Source organism: Ptiloglossa arizonensis, chromosome 4, assembly GCF_051014685.1.
Source record: "Ptiloglossa arizonensis isolate GNS036 chromosome 4, iyPtiAriz1_principal, whole genome shotgun sequence".
NCBI lineage: Eukaryota > Metazoa > Arthropoda > Insecta > Hymenoptera > Colletidae > Ptiloglossa > Ptiloglossa arizonensis.
Window position 1 is genome coordinate 14,855,581 of NC_135051.1, and position 17,324 is coordinate 14,872,904.

The window sequence follows — 17,324 nt, forward strand, 5'->3', positions numbered from 1 at the left end:
TTTTACGAATAAAGTTTACGAATGAAACCACATGACGGTTTCGTCACATTTCGTTTCTCGGTATCACCTAATTTAGTATTCGATCGAAGTACAGCTAAATTGCAATTCAAGGTATCAGAAACTATTGTCAATTGTGTTGGTGAGTAATTTAAACCATCGACAGATACAATTGTATAGTACAACGACCATCAAACGAGAAACACTTCAACGATCAAAAATTTCGTGTTAAATGTACAAGGTCCATATTAATTACCTAGATGTAATTAATTTGCGAAATCATTAATGTACGATTAATTTTGTAATTGTTGCGGGTAAATTTCAGTCAACTGCTGTCGCGAATGTCGTTTAATTAAATTTAGAAATAGTTGGTTTCTCCGAACCACGTTTTTAAGGTTCGAATTTTCAATACCGAATTTTTTATATTAATTTATATAATAAAGGAATCATTGGTTGGAAGCACCGGTGGAAGCACCCTTGAAGGATATTCTGGTTTAAATGATTATTTTCCGGGTAATCTTTGCAAATTGAAAACGGAAATTATGCGACAACTTTTCACGTTTCGACCAATTGTATAAAAAATTTCAAGTAATTATCTTCAATATTCTATGAACTGGATAGAATACTTCTTAATTATCAGAATTGAACGATTTAACTATTTAAAAAATTATATTAGTATCACCATCGTTCGAATATAGGACGAATAACCTACAATAATATTTAACAAATTGACGACTGCTAAAAGAGTTCGTTTCTCAGTGTCAATTTTACAATCTCTTTTGTTGAATTCCAGTTCAGATTACCTCGGAGCATATACTTTACAGTGAACTAATAGCGAGATAAAGCAACGACAAGTGATTCTCGTATTACATCGCGTCAATCGTTAATAAAAATTTATACATTTTCCAAAATATCCTCGCGAAAGTACCACGAGCGTATTAGCAAGATTTTCCCGATAAAAATGAGTCCAAACACGATCCAATTCGGCCCACCTTCGCCTACCCCGTGTTCCAAAAATTGCCAAAAATTTCCAAAAAATGTGAAATCGCGCCCAATTGAAAATGCTCGGAACGAGGTCGTGTTTGGGCTCGTTTTAATCGCGAGAAGCTCACCGATTCGTTGAAACCACTCTCGTCGAGATATATCCTCAAATACCAATAATCACTATCGAACGAAATTCGATCCCCCTTATCGCACTCGTTAGCGTTGGCTCGCGCGTCTGAACACTGAAAACGACGATCCCCGTTACTGAAATCCAACGTAACAACGGTTCGTCTCGAGTTGGAATTACCATACCCAATCCATCGTTTCGCGCGAGGTTACCATCGTATTTGCAGCCGGACCCTGTTACTCGACGAGCGATAATATCGCGCAAAGTGGTCAGTCGGTCTGTACGCGGTCGAAACAACGAACGGTTCTTCCTCGATCATTGGTTTCAGCGAGCAATTTTTCAGCGCGGTCATCCCGCCGCGAGCGTACTTCTCCGGCGCTGGTAGGTAGCCGTGAGCAATCTCGCGACTGTACACCACCACAGTTCTACGCTCGTCGTTCTACGCTCGCGTTCTACGCTCGCGTAACCCTCTAACGGAGAGACTACGGCGACGAGGTATCCTCCACCACATCTTCGAAAGCTGTCCTTCTCCGACACGATCGTTCAACCGTCACCGATCCCAGTCCCTCTTCTCGCGTGTTTGTCCGTTCCGCGTCTAAGCGGGCGCTTGCGCGGCGAAACGGCGCGAGGCGTCGGCGTCGTGCCGGGGGCGTCGCACCAACGTCGTCGGCCAACCGACCGACCGTCTCAACCGAGCGTTCTCCTCTCGCCAGGCCAGTATCAAGCCGGGAGCCGTCGAGAGGGTTGATCCATCTCCGCAATCGGTGCTCATGCTACGCTCCTACAACGTATCTGACCAAAGGTACACCGGACACCAGACACGCTGCTCGACGAGGGACCGTCCCTATTGTGCGCGGGTGCTCGTGGCGGCTGCTGATCGACGATTCAGGTGCCAGTGGCTGCCAACGGAACTCACGGGTTGGATGGAAAAAATGGGGCGTACGCCGTGCCACGAGAGCCGGATCGATCGTGAAATAAACGTACGCTGGATGGACGACGCGGAGTAACCTCTTTCCAGTCGAATCACGGTGCGACGTTACGGTCAGCGGAGAAACGTTTCACGGGGCTCGTGTTCCGCGATAGTACACGCGCCATAGTGCGGTACGCGGACCAGTGGCTCGCGAAACTGCTACGATTCGGACACCTACGTGTCGTTGTTAACTGTTCGTCTGGTAACCTAGAACGGTTAAGGTAGCCCGACGTGTGTTCTCGTGTCGTTGCCTGGAACCAGAGTTCGCGTACGTCGAGCTCGTTTCACGTACAATCGGGAGTCGGGATAGAACGCGCGAGTCGATCGCGTACCGTGCGTGGTGAAAGTGCTCGGTGTCACCGTGTATTAGGAGGTCGAGGTCGTGTCATCGAGGCAGGAACCGATATCACCACGAATTTACGAATAACGTGCGCTCTGTCGTCGAATCGGTGGATCTCGTTCACCGCGTGACATCTCGACGAGGTAATCGTGGTAACCGTGATCGGTGATCGTTTCGTGATCGCTGCGGGAGCTCGAAACCCACGGGGAGAACGAAACGGGGGGAACGGGGAGATCGAGAACTCGGAATCGAGGAAGCGGAGAGCTCGAGGGATACTCGAGTAGACGAGAACGTCGAGAGGATAGACGCGGAAAGTGTGTCACCGACGTGGTACGAGGCACCTCGAGGTGCCTTAGGTTAGGTCACTGCTAGAGTCCCTCGACGCGGAGCGACGCTGAGATAACAAACCTCCCAGGAATCGTTGCATTAATTATCATCGAATTAAGCCCCTCCCGGAGGGTTCGGCGACACTTTAGAGGGAAAGCGAACGGAGGACACGTCGTCGGGATGATCGAAACAGGTGAGACCCCGCGTCGACGAATCGCGACTCGCACGATGGTGTCGTCGTATTGAGAGACACGTCGGGTCGATGAGGATCAAATTTCTTTATTGACGTTCGTAACGGCCGGGTGATACGCGAGCAAATGGATCAGCGAAAATCGTAATCGACGAAACGGGGTGTCTGCGAAGCGTTCCTACCCACCGAATATGATCTCGATGAGAAAATTCCGGCTGCACGTCGACCCGGCTGATCAGAATCTTGCAAACGAGTTACCGTCGGTCTGATTACTGGGAAGTGGATTCATTGTACGCAAGTCCAGTGTCGATTCACGGAGTGACCGTAGGATGATTCGTCAGGGTCATATTGTGCGTAACGTGATTGTGAAGTGATACACCCGCAAGAAGTAAGCTATTCGGTTAAACACGCCGGATCGAAGTGTAATACCAACGTATACGTATATACGCGCGTTAGGGAAAGTAGGTGGCGGATACGTGTGCTCTCAGCGTGTCACGTGTCGTTAAGCGTAGATTCGAGTAGACGACGAGACTCGACCGCTCTCGATCGATCCGTCTCGTCTCTCGATCCTCGAAATAAAAGTACTCGATCGAGGAGTACATCGAGGCTGATCGATTCCATCTAACGGGAAATCAAACTCACCGGTGGTTACTTCGGTCGATATCCTCGTACCTTGACTCGCTAACGAGTCCACGAATCTCGAAGTTTTCCTTCGTCGACGATTCTCCGATTGGTCTCTCCGCGTTGTGAATCTATCTATCGTCGAACGATCGTCGTTCGCGCGCGATACGATTCGAAGAGAAAGAAAATCCGCACCGATACACCACCAACCAGGAGAAGACATCCCCGCGATTCCGTACGGACGTGTGCACGGTCACTCTCTCTTTCCATATACATCGGTTACGCACGCAGCCCAGTACCGTCCGCGCGTGCGTGCTCACGTGCGAATGCAGCCGGCACAACGTGGCTAGGGAAGGAGTACACAACGAGACGAGCTGGTACGGAACAACGATAGACCGGCACCTGTTTACCCCGTGGTACCCCGCTCGTGACCAAATGTAAGCCTATGATCACAGAGAAGGGCTACCGTTCGGTGTGATGTGACGAACGAGGGGTTACCCAAGGCCAAGCAACTGTTCCATCGTGGTGTTGTCGACGCGACGATCCCGCTCTTCGTACAATCAGATGCACAGAATCTAGCAGCGATTTCCGATTATGACACGAACCATGCATTCTTCGCTCGTGAGCAGCAACGTGGGCCCGCTGCTCCCGTTTCTGGTGGTGTTGCTCAGCCAGGTGGCTCTGTCCTTCGTGTTGGAGGGTTCGGCGACCAGTTACGCTCAGTTTCGAAAATGGAACGCGGGACTGAACGGCACGCTCGAGTTCGAGTTCAAGACCGAGCAGGGAAACGGTCTGTTGCTATACACGGACGATGGTGGCACCTACGATTTCTTCGAGGTGAAGCTGGTCGAGAACGCGTTGAGGCTTAGATACAATCTCGGTGGCGGTGCACAGATTGTCACCGTTGGCCACGATCTGGGTGACGGTCACTGGCACAAAGTACAGATCACCAGGTGCAACGAGAACACCACGCTGACCGTGGACGGTGTCAGTGCTGTCTCGATGTCGCGAGGCAAGGAATTCGAGTTCGGGAAGCTGGCTAGAAATTCGGACGTATACGTGGGCGGGATGCCCAGCTGGTACAATAGCAAGCTCACGTTGTTGGCCCTGCCTAGCGTGATATTCGAGCCAAGGTTCAACGGATTCATCAGGAACCTCGTGTACGCCGATGGGGAGAACATGGTACCCAGGAGGCAGGAGATGAAGAGTCGGGACGCTAAGGTAGGTCACATTTTCGACAACTGTCTACGTATTAGCGAACTCTGAACACTTTTGCGTAGCGTGGAATACGTTGTGATTCGTCGATTAAAATATGAGAATTTTGTTCTTCTTTTTTGGCTACAAGTTTTAGATCTCTCTGATCCTAGCGGAACGATAATAACGCGTTAAGGTAAAAGATCCTCTTCGGGATAACATTGTACGTGTAACTTGAGTTACAGTTGGAACAGTTTTCAAATGAGAGAATATTTAAGTTGTATGTATAATAGTTTGTACTATATTATTGCAAGTTTATCTCGGTAGTGTTTGCTTCGTTGCATAAATTTCTTGGAAAGGAAGGTTTAATATTTTTCGGTAGTACGTTTTCAAATTTCAGACTTAAAATTTTTAATTTAATTCAATAAAGTTTCATAAAGTTTCATCTTTTCAAATATTCGTAACATCCGTTTCTTGAGAATCGTAGGAACAATGATTATCGTTAAATATCGTTCTCGAAATCGAAAAGATGTACATTGATTCCATTTCACTTATTCGTTGGACGGGAGAAGAGGAGAAATTGGACACGGTGGTAAAAATAGAACGTAATGGTTACGTCTCGAACGACAGAGTATTATAAAGTAACAGGCTATTACCGTAACGATTTCCCGAGCTCGATGAAATCGTTAAAATCTTTAAGATAAATGTCGATAGTTGAACCGGGAACGATCGTTTCGATTTCGTTCGTGAGCAGCTGAATCGTAAGATAGAATTTGACACGTTTCAACGGTGGAGATACACCTCGTGTTTCAGTTGTGTATCGCAAATTGTAACGTCACGATTATGACGCGTAGCTGGGGCAATGAAACATCATGTTCTGCACCTCGTAGTTTCGTGGGATGACTTGGCAAGCGGCACCATGCTTCAAATATTACGTCAAAAAATAGTGGGTAACGGCCGATCGATAGGAAGAGACGATAAAGTGGTGCAATGACTCCCCTAAACGGTCAGTTTATTTTTAGCGCCCTATACGTATTTGCGATTTTTAGGGGGGTGGGATGGGGGTGGAGGAAGGGGCAAGTTTTCGCTTTAATGCTTTCGATCGTATGCGCGACTCATGGAGTATCCGAAAAAATTTCTTTGGGGAAGATTATCTTGACTCAGCTAGTAGGGTGGAAATATCCGGTATCTCAACCTTCTTCAAGTGTCTAAGAGGTTTCTCTACCCTCCTTTTTTTCGGAGAATAAGTGTCTGGAAATTCCTTCGTCATTTTATGTACAGATATCTTTTATTTAGCGAATCCGAGCAGTTTATAATAAAATACGGAATTATTTTTTGTTATACACTTTTGAGAATTACGTATATACAAGTATCGATTGTTAACAGTTTAAGGTTGTGTGCTTTTGGTCGTCCTAGAGTGTGTTAACGTTAGAATTATGAAAGGGATCAATTTGAATTGTTTCGAACTTCTTTTTAAAATTACTTAATTATTAACGGTGTCTTTGGCTACAATATTCGTGCACAATTATGCAAATAGACAAATAATGGTACTCTTAAATTAATTTGTCATTTCCTCGTCTAAATACGAAGATACGTATGTGGTCTGATACGAATAGCAATACGTTCACCGTCGGTAGTTCTAGGGGTAGGTCTGCGCCAAATATTTTGGCCGCTCAAGTTCGTTTCCTTGGCTTTGAGTAGCGCCATAGATTACTTTCTCTCTTACGTTATTGTTACGATTGTTATATTTCTTCAGATACATGAACGATCTAGGAAAACTTACCACAGAGTATAATTGTCGTAGAACCTTGTCTGTTTCCCAACTGTCAATGCAGCCTATTTGTATTTTTAGAATTGATTTTTTCTTCTTACAATGAAACAAACAATGGTGTACAAAACACGCAAAGCAAAGAGACGAAAGACACAGTGACAGAATACCTAAGTGGTTTATTGGAATATAGAACGTATCCCAATGACCTTTAGCGGCCAAACAATTTGGTCTCAACCTTGGTACCTCTGTAGTTTCCACAGTGCACGAATCTAATATAGTTCGATTATTTAAACCGAATACAATATTTACAATATTTTTACGCTTGTCATCTTTCTTTATAGAACTCTAAAAAATGTTATATTTACTCACAATGTTATATAAATTAGAAGATAATAATAATATTTCATTTTGGTGACGTTTTCGCGATTACATGTTATCGCGTTGTGTGTACTGTTATTCTTACAAAATTTTAGTTGCACGTAACGAGAGACAAATGTGCAAATGTTTCCAATGTAGAGTGAAATTATTGGAAAGGTAATATAGGTCACATGAAATTAACTAAGAGAAGAAGTTCCATCCATTGAAAACCATCCATTCTTTTCATTGCTATTTTCCTTAATTTGAACAATTTTACGTAAACTTTCAATTATAATACGTTCTTAATTCTATCTTACAACTCCCACAAGTAAACAATTAACAGTTAAAAGAGTTTCCTTCGTTAGAAACAAGAGTCAAAGCTTACACAATGTATTTCAAAGCCTCGAAATCTTCAGATATTATAAAGCAATAACTTATTAGTATCTAGTCGTATTATTCGTTCACTTCTCTGTGTTTTATTCTATTCTGTGTGTCCTCTTTCGAAGTACGAATCCCGAAATTCGAGATTCAATTTTGTAAATTTTTTGCGCAGTGAAAATTTGAGGAGTGGCAAGCAATTCACATTTCATCTGATATTTGGCTGGAAATGTGCACGTGCCAAAGTTTTGCCTGGTAATGCATACCGCGGGCAAAAATGGTATTGTGTTTGTTTGCATTTAATTAAAATGGAAAGGCAAAAGTAACAATATAATGTTACGGTATAGAATCATGATTCCACGCTGGAAACAGTTGCGCTAAGTAAATATCTTGAGAGCTGGTTAAAGCAGAATATAACGCCAACGCGTTACAATAACGTGGTGTGTTCGTGTTAGAATAAATTGATTATATATTCGCAACAACAAATGAATACACGTATCGTATTATGAAAGTATAAGCATTGCAGCATTCTTGCACCTTGAATATTTTATCTTTTGCCTCACCGACGAATCCTCGAGTATGGTTCAACGTGTTCATAGTCCACCGATGCTTTTCTAAAACTGCAAAATGTAGATGTATGTATCACAGAGATAATGAAAAAGAAGTCTCGTTTGGAAAAGAAGCTAAAATATTGCTATGAAAATTGATAAAATTTAATGCACACTCGAGTAACATTCACGTCTGCAAACGTGGACTGTGAACGTTTTAACGTGTGCTTGATAATGTCTGAATATAAAGGTGTTCTGACAAATTACGAAGATTTAATTTATAGGCAAAAGTAAGAAAAAAAACGTTGTATAAAATTTGGTAACAAACGCTTTGTTACGGAGTTATAAACAAATATTGTATGCGTGAAATATTTCGGTCTTTATTTACGGTGAATTATAGAACAAAAGGTTTATTGTGCAGAAGTGACTCCGAATAAAGAATTAGTAATACAAAGAATGAAAAACGTAGTTTCTGAAACTCAGTCAAATTCTCCGAGATTTTGTAGCGTAATAAATTCCATTGTTCAAAGTCAAGCTTAAATCCGAATGCAAGGACGATATTTTGAAACGAGAAATTAAAAATACTAAGTAATTTAATCGATCTTCTGTCTACTGTGGCAGAAAATGCATTGTTATGTATTTCATGCGTAGAATACTGTTCATAACTCTATAATAAAGTGTTTATTGTCCAACTTTATATAATATTGTTTTCTTATTTTTGCCCAAAGATTGAGTTTTTGTAATTTGTCAGGAGAAATTAAAAAAAATCGGAAATTAAAACACCCTGTATTCTATAGCAAAGTATCGAATATAACTATAACGTCATTTTCTTATCGATCGGTTTCACTTGTCAGAGATGAAAGTGTTTAAAACAATTGCCAGAACGAATGCGAAAAGCTTCTTGTAAGTGTGATCAATATTGGTCTAAGACAATTCGTCAGGTTCAGACGGATGAAGAGTACGTTACAAAATCTCAGCTTACTATGTTCACGAGCAAGAAGATAATTTTTTATGTTAGTCGATGAGTAACAAAATAATTTTCAACGTTATTAAACGAACAATACAATAGTTTTTTATATGAAATGACGAGTAATAAAATTATTTTCGATATTGGTCGATGAGTAATAAGATAATTTTTGAAGCTAGTCGCTGAGTAACAAAATAATTTTCAACGTTATTAAACGAACAATACAATAGTTTTTTATATGAAATGACGAGTAATAAAATTATTTTCGATATTGGTCGATGAGTAATAAGATAATTTTTGAAGCTAGTCGATGAGTAACAAAATAATTCTCAATGTTATTAGACCAACAATACAACAATTTCTCATATTACACTCGAGTGTAATAAAATAACTTTCGATATTGGTCGATGAGTAATAACATAATTTTTGAATCTAATCCATAAGCAATCGAGTAAATTTTAAAGTTAATCGACGATTAATAAAATAATTTTCGATATCGATCGATGATTAATAAAATAATTTTCGATATCGATCGATGATTAATAAAATAATTTTCGATATCGATCGATGATTAGTAAAATAATTTACCATTTTAGTCTGCGCCGGAACGTTACCAAACGATAAATTAATTCCTCACGGAACAGATTTGTAACCGACCGGTTAGCAATCTCTTCGCGGGAGACGGTCGGTTTTAACTTTGTTAACTCCGTAAAAATTTGTCACGCGAATAAATTAAGTTGTCCGCGTGATGCACTGCCACGGGCAGGCACTAAGGATTAAATTTACCACCTATGTGCACGCGCGACTCGCGGCAAGAATTTCATAACTTAACCGTGTGATATCCGGCCCGCGCGCCGGAATTTCTTGCGTTCACGTGAATCTGGGCCAGTCATCGCAGCGACGTATTGTTACGCACGCCGGTGACACCGTTTCGGCATTTTATAACGCGAGGCTCGTTTCAAAAAGCGTTTTTTGTTCTTTTGAGCCGCGCTCGAAAATTTCCATCCGCCCTTCGTTCTCCTTTGAAAACGGAGTTTTGTTAAATAATAGATCGAAACGGTGCCGCGAATGCTCACGCGCGTTTGTTTCGCTGCTACATTAATCAAAAGGAGGGGAATTGTTTCTCGCGTTAGTCTCTCGGACGCAGTCGGCCGCGCGAATCGACGATAAATTCCAACTATAAACAAAAGTAATTTAACGTTTAACTGGATTTCCCAGGTGCACTTACTTCGCGGAATCGTTCGCGAGCTTATACTTTAAAGGGTTTCCGCGATTTTTTCGAACATTCGGTACGTAAATTCAAACACGTGAACGCGCGTGGTTTGTTTCATCGTTTTCGAGCCGAGTGAAAATTCTGCGACTTGAAACCACGTTAACGGAAATTTTACTCCGTTCGGACGATAATACACGATAGTTAAAAATATCGTTTCAACTGATCGTGGCTGATAATGAGCCTACTTTCGCGAGCTCGTTGATACAATGATTGTACTTGTTCGATGTAAAATAATCTCTTTTAACATCGTATCGATATTTGGATCCTTCTATGGGTGGTTCAGATTTTGTCGAGTATCTTTGAATTTTTTAAATACTGGACGATATTTTTTTTATGTGCTCCTGTGAGGTCAGGACAGTGTCCATGTTGATTCTGAGCCTCCATCATTGAAAATAATCTTGCACGATAGACTTATACGGTAAATTGAATATTGTTGGAAGATATCGGTAATAATCGAAGTATGTATACTCGAGGTATGTCTACTGATACAGAGATGGCTACGGCCGCCATTTTTTGGAGGGAGGAATTCTTTCAATCGATTACTTCGCGCACGAAACTATGGTCGCATATTACACGCAAACGTTGCCAAGATTATATGCAAATATTGTCGAGAATAGACGAGGTCTATTGGCTCTTGGTGGCCTACTTTACACGACAATGCAGCGGTTCACAAGTCGCTTGTTGCACAGACTCTACTTAACACATCTAGATACAGACAGCTCGATCATCCTCCGTCTACTCCGGATTTATACCTGGACGATTGTTTCTTGTTCTCGAATGTAAAGAAATCGTAGAATTTGCTAACGAAACGATCGTTTCGATCTCTTCTGGTCTCAAAGACACGCTTTGGAACATCGTTGTGCAAAGTGTATTTAACTTTTCGGGGATTACGATGAAAGGATATAATTTCCAGGACACTGTGAACATGTGTGTACGAACAAATTTGAAAATCAAAGGACACGTGTCTGTGTCTGTGTCTGTTCACAGGAAATATCAAATGCACAGTTACACGTATATTAAGAATATCAATTTTTAAATTCCTTGTACACGTGCCTTTAGTGAATTTTCAAAGCCATTGTAGAGTATCAATTAACCGAGAGTCGGAATTTTATTCGTTAGAATTTTCGTAGATACTACGATATCGTAATTGTGCACAGAAAATATTTCAAAGAAATATTTGTCACTCCGTGACAATTGTTTAATCGTTTGAAATAAAAAATGGCCTTTACAGCACTATTTTCTCATCGATTTTTTAAATACAATTCCGTAATCGTATGAAATAGAGCGAAACTTTTCCTACGAATAATGTTTAGCTCTGTCGTCCTATTAAAACAAAAATTCCAAGAGAAATTACATTTGAAGAAAATAGAAACCGATTTCAGCTTAAAGAAATTTTCTGCGGCCGAAAGAACTGCTCCATACATGCATCATTATGCTTTACACGCGCGAAAAGTTACGTTAAAATCAAATTTAAAAGTTAGTAGAATTCTCTTACAATATAGCGTATGAATACTTTCACGAGCCAGTGCAAGCACTTCTTTAACGACAGTCTTAGAGTCGATGCATCTAGTATGCAGTGTAATTGGAAATATATGCACTCCTTTAACGACAGTCTTAGAGTCGATGCATCTAGCGTGTAGTGTAATTGGAAATATGTATGCACTTCTTTAACGACAGACCTAGAGTCGATGCATCTAGTGTGCAGTGTAATTGGAAATATAGCACTCCTTTAACGACAGTCTTAGAGTCGATGCATCTAGCGTGTAGTGTAATTGGACAAATGTATGCACTCCTTTAACGACAGACCTAGAGTCGATGCATCTAGCGCACAGTGTAATTGGAAAAACGTATGCACTTCGTTAACGACAGTCCTAGAGTCGATGCATCTAGCGTACAGTGTAATTGGAAATATGTATGCACTCCTTTATCGACAGTCTTAGAGTCGATGCATCTAGTGTGCAGTGTATTTGGAAATATATGCACTCCTTTAACAACAGTTTTAGAGTCGATGCATTTAGCGTGCAGTGTAATTGGAAATATGTATGCATTCCTTTAACGACAGTGTTAGAGTCGGTGCATCTAGCGCACAGTGTAATTGGAAAAACGTATGCACTTCGTTAACGACAGTCCTAGAGTCGATGCATCTAGCGTGCAGTGTAATTGGAAAAATGTATGCACTCCTTTAACGACAGTCCTAGAGTCGACGCATCTAGCGTGCAGTGTAATTGGAAATATATACACTCCTTTAACGACAGTCTTAGAGTCGACGCATCTAGCGCACGGAGTAATTGGAAAAATGTTTTCCAACTAATTCGTAGCTTCGTGATAGAACATCCGAACGAGCCGGGGGATAATATAGTGTAACTTCTCGCAGTCACGAGGCGTTTCTCCGCGCGAGCGAAGAACGCAGACTGAATGTAATCTCGAACGGTCCCAGAACGCAAGAACCCTCTCCGAAGGTATGCCACGGACGAAATCGGGGAAATACAATTTCTGGCACGTCGATAAATCCGAGTCGACCATGTGCATTGTGGCTACGTTGTTGCATAGAGCTTGGTGATCTAGGAAGGACGATAACGTCCTCCGAATTATAACGGGGCGCGAGCAACGTTGTCCGAGCAAGGGCAAACCTACTGACGGATACTCTCGATTTGTCTTCTTATCTAATCGCTCGCAAATACGTCTGTTACGCCCCGTCGCTGTGAAACGAGCAACGCCGTTAAAATTCGAATGGTTCGGTGTAATAACGAACAAGCGCGGATGCATTCTTGGCAGCTGGCCACCCGGAGAAATATGGATCTGGCAAGGACAATGCCCGATTTCCTTTCACGGAGCTCCTTCTTGCGCCTTCGTTGTTCGGTTTCCTGGTAATGCACTTCTGTTATACCGACCGGTTCGAATTATACGGTTTATCCCGGTTTTTCGGGTTATTATACGTGTTTTGCCCGCGGTATTCGGTATCTCGCACAGAGTTCGCGGTGGATGCTACTATTTTGGGGGATAGTAACTTATTGTTCGAAGAAATGGTATTTTATTTTGTGGAGAATGGTATCTTGTTGTTTGAAGAAAGGGTATTTTATTCTATGGGGAATGGTATCTTGTTGTTCGAAGAAATTGTATTTTATTCTGTGGGAAATAATATCTTATTATTGGGGGAAATTGTATTTTATTCTGTGAAGAATAATATCTTATTATTGGGGGAAATTGTATTTTATTCTGTGGAGAATAATATCTTATTATTGGGGGAAATAGTATTTTATTATTTTGGGAATAGTATAGTATCTTATTATTTGGAGAATAGTATCTTATTATTTGAAGAAATTGTATTTTATTCTGTGGGAAATAATATTTTATTGTTTCGGGGAATTATATTTTATTCTGTGGAGAATAATATCTTATTATTGGGGGAAATAGTATTTTATTATTTTGGGAATAGTATAGTATCTTATTATTTGAAGAAATGGTATTTTATTCTGTGGGAAATAATATCTTACTATTTGAAGAAATGGTATTCCATTCTGTGGGAAATAATATCTCATTTTTTTAAGAAAATAGTATATTATTGTTTAGGGAGTGATTTTTATTCTTCGAAGAAGTACTACATTATTATTTTGGGAATGGTAGTTTATTATTTTGTGGGAAGTATCTTATTATTTGGGGAAAAGTATCTTATTATTTAAGGAATAATATATTATTATTTTGGAGAAAGTGCCTATATTATTATTTTGGGAAATAGTACTTCAAAATTTAGGAAATAGTATCTTTTTCACAAATGCAAACAAAATGAACAAAAAACTCACTTAAACAGAGTACAATAACTTATAATGGGATACTCAACCGTACGTTCACAATGTTCTTATAATTCCGACAATGAGCACAAGAGACCTTGGATTATAAACAAAATAATACATTTTAGACGAACAGGTGAATACAAAACGTAGAGGTCGTTAAATATAAAATCGTCTGCAGTGGACGGTGCAATGATTGACAAATTCGTGGTTAAATTCTTTCACCTAGATAAACAGGTGAGTATAAAACTTGTCGCTTGTAGGGTTACCCGGGAAACTATGCGGAGAGACGCAAGAAGTTGGACCTGGAGTTTGCATATTCGTCGAAGCCATAATCTACGAATGGTGCCATCGTGAGTTTACGATATGTCGATCGTTATCGTAGACGAGCTAGCATGACGCTAAAAGTGCACGTGGTTGCTGGAAAACGCATAAATTTCGTAACAATAACTAAAAGTTCGGTACATAAAATGCGCGGGCTTCCCTGGAGTGACACACGGCATCCCAATTCCAAAAAGTTCCCCATCTCTGCCTAGGGGTGAGCTTCCGTTCCAGGAAAAAGTTTGTAAGCATTGTGAGTTAGTTTTAAAGGTATTTAGTTGCTGTTCTGACTGGTATTACGTCTTAGAAACGAATTCTTTCACGATTGGGTGGCTGAATCCTTTTTCGTGGAACAATCTTTTCAACTCTTATTTCACGAACCAACGTCTAGAGTCTTCATCCCTTGAAACAATTTATTATTCTCAAAAGGTAACGCGTACCAAGCGACTACATTATAATCCTAAGTTTGTATAATTTTAACTTTTAAATACACGCAGTTGCATATATTTAATTTTGTATTGTATTTAGTTTTCGTTCGTGTGGATAGAATTATACACTTACATATTTTTCACTTACTGTTGCATCTCTACAATATATTTTAATCAATTTTAATTTATTTCTGAATCAATATCTATTCCTTATACGTAAAATAATTTGTCAATTTTATTGCAACTTTCGAAAAAATCTATACATTTAAGGATTAACAGTATTCTAATATATACATATTTATCGCGCCTTGGACAAATTGTAATTCGAAGTGAAAATGTTAGAATAGATAAACAACTGAAGTTTGATAATTTTTTCTCTCGTTGAAAAGTGTTCTCGTCAAATATTTACGGAGCAAAAGGACAATAAAAGAGGATTTGGAAAATCATTTCGAGGAGAAGGCGGATCAGCTGATTGTATTAACAACAATGATCCTGTAATCCCTTTCAAAGGACTACTAATCCGAATGGATAAACAGGACTTAACAGACGACTAAACAACTGCTGTCCTCGTTCAATCATTCTCGGTCAAAACGAGGTCAACTGTGGAGTATAACGGAAGCATCGAGGATGGTCGAGCATTTCATTTGATCGTCAGGTGCGTTCCGATTCGTGATTTAACTGTATTCGCCGCAGTTTAAGTTTAAACTCATTCATCGTTCTATTCGTTTTACATATCGCTACAAACATTAGTTTCTAATCTGAGCTGTCAGTATTTCGTGTCTGTGAGTCGAGAAATCACAAATTTTGTTTTACTCCAAATTACTCATTAAAGACTACTGTGAAGTAAAATATGAAGACGAAACAATACTTTGAAATACTTTTGAAGGCATATGATCCCTAAATCCACGTACGTATTCAGACTGTGCAGATGAATGCACTTCGTCAAGTACACAGAGTAGTTCTTAATTACTACATAAAGTCTGAACACTTGCTTCACTGGTTGAGGCTAACTTTGTTGAGCAATAGGGTCGTCTGGGTGTTACTTAAGGTTTCTTGGCATTTAGGCTAAATTAATGTAATAAGAATAGCTGGAGGTCTGTTTGAATAACCTGGTGAAGAGATCTGTGAATTGGATCGACTGTTATGCAAATCAACTGGGATTGCTTTTCAATAAATACAATTACAATTCTTAAGGGAAGATAGCTATTCTTTCCTTATTGGTATGTGGAAGAAGGAATACAGTTTATTTAAATTACCACAGTCGATTTGTGCACAAGTTCGTGCGATGCACATGGTTTCGACAAATGATCAAATCTCTTAGGTTCGGATCTTGCATTTGACTTTCAGATGTCAGCTGATGATACTCGATTTGTATAGAGATTTCCCTAGAACCGATGACGATTTTCGAAGACTGACAATGGGCTTGGAAACTGACTTCAACTAATACGTACAAGAAAAATTTTAATGGTGGAAGTGTCGATGGTTCAGGTATAAAGGTTAAAATATGTTTTGAACTGATCATTGTTCTGATAACGAACGTTCGAAAGATTTGTTCAAGTGATTGAGAACTGTTTGACAAATAGACTGGATCAGGATAAATCATGTAGCTATCTATCAGCTAGACAGGTGAAAGAACAGGTATGATAACCGAGATTGTTGTATAAGATTGCAAGATAATTTAATGGAAGTATTATAGTGAGAGAATGTTAACGATTTATAGGTTCTTTTGTGCGATTATTGTTGTATAAGATTGCAAGATAATTTAATGGAAGTATTATAGTGAGAGAATGTTAATGATTTATAGGTTATTTCGTGCGATCACTGATCTATTTTCTAATCCTTCTCGAATTCTGAATATTGATACTGATACTTTTCTACTGACAAATTTGCACATAATACAATTTGTGTTCTCATAAGAAGAATATTTTATCATTATTCCATTTAAGACTTGTCACTAGATTCTTGAAAATCTCATCGTGACGATTAATCTAGGCACTTGTAGTGTCTAAGGATTCGTGATGATCCACAGGTATCACAGTCTGAGCTGCGATAACCTCCGTGATTTATGACGCAGTATTCCTTACAAGTATCTTCACTTTCAACTTAAAGACAATCGTGTACAGATAGTCCTCGATTTACGACAGAGTTTCGTTCAGTACGATAGGTCGTGACTCGAATTCGTCGTAATCTTTCTTCACCTTTTCTTTTTTTGTAACGAATTCATCGTAATCTTTCTTCACCTTTTCTCTTTTTTTTGTAACGAATTCGTCGTGATCTTTCTTTTTCTTCTCTTTTCTTGTAACCATTGTAGATTGCATTAGCATTTATCTATCGTAAATTCTCTTTGTCTTTTAGAATAATATAAATCGTTGAATGGGATAATTTTAAATTACACCAAGTCGGACACTTTTCTTTCTACCTTCGTGTTATTTATTTTAATTTGGTTTCGATTTATTGGTCTTATCGTTCTGTTATTGATCTTATTGTTTGAATTTTTCTTTTATCATTCTTTGATCCACGTCATCGCATTTATTGCATGTGTTCATAAAACACATGTATAACGATATACACGAAACTAGAGAAATAATTATTGAGAAGAAGGAAGCCATCGATGACCAACGATATGATTATACATTACCATTTAAATGTATTATAAAACATGTCACAATATTTTTTATACGAAATTATGAAAATAGCCTGAGCGAAAAGTATGACGTGGTTCATTAGTAACTCACGTGGAATT

General features: G+C 39.8%; 1 protein-coding gene across 3 annotated transcripts in view; it reads left to right on the plus strand.

The window, feature by feature from the left end:
* Positions 1 to 1,869: 1,869 nt before the first annotated feature.
* Positions 1,870 to 17,324, plus strand: part of Nrx-1 (neurexin 1) — a 674,791-nt gene continuing 659,336 nt past the window's right edge. For all 3 annotated transcript variants that reach the window (XM_076310652.1, XM_076310653.1, XM_076310654.1), the window contains exon 1: positions 1,870 to 4,777. In XM_076310652.1, coding sequence (XP_076166767.1) covers positions 4,151 to 4,777 — 627 coding nt within the window. In that variant the 5' untranslated portion in view covers positions 1,870 to 4,150. The remainder of the gene's footprint in view (positions 4,778 to 17,324) is intronic.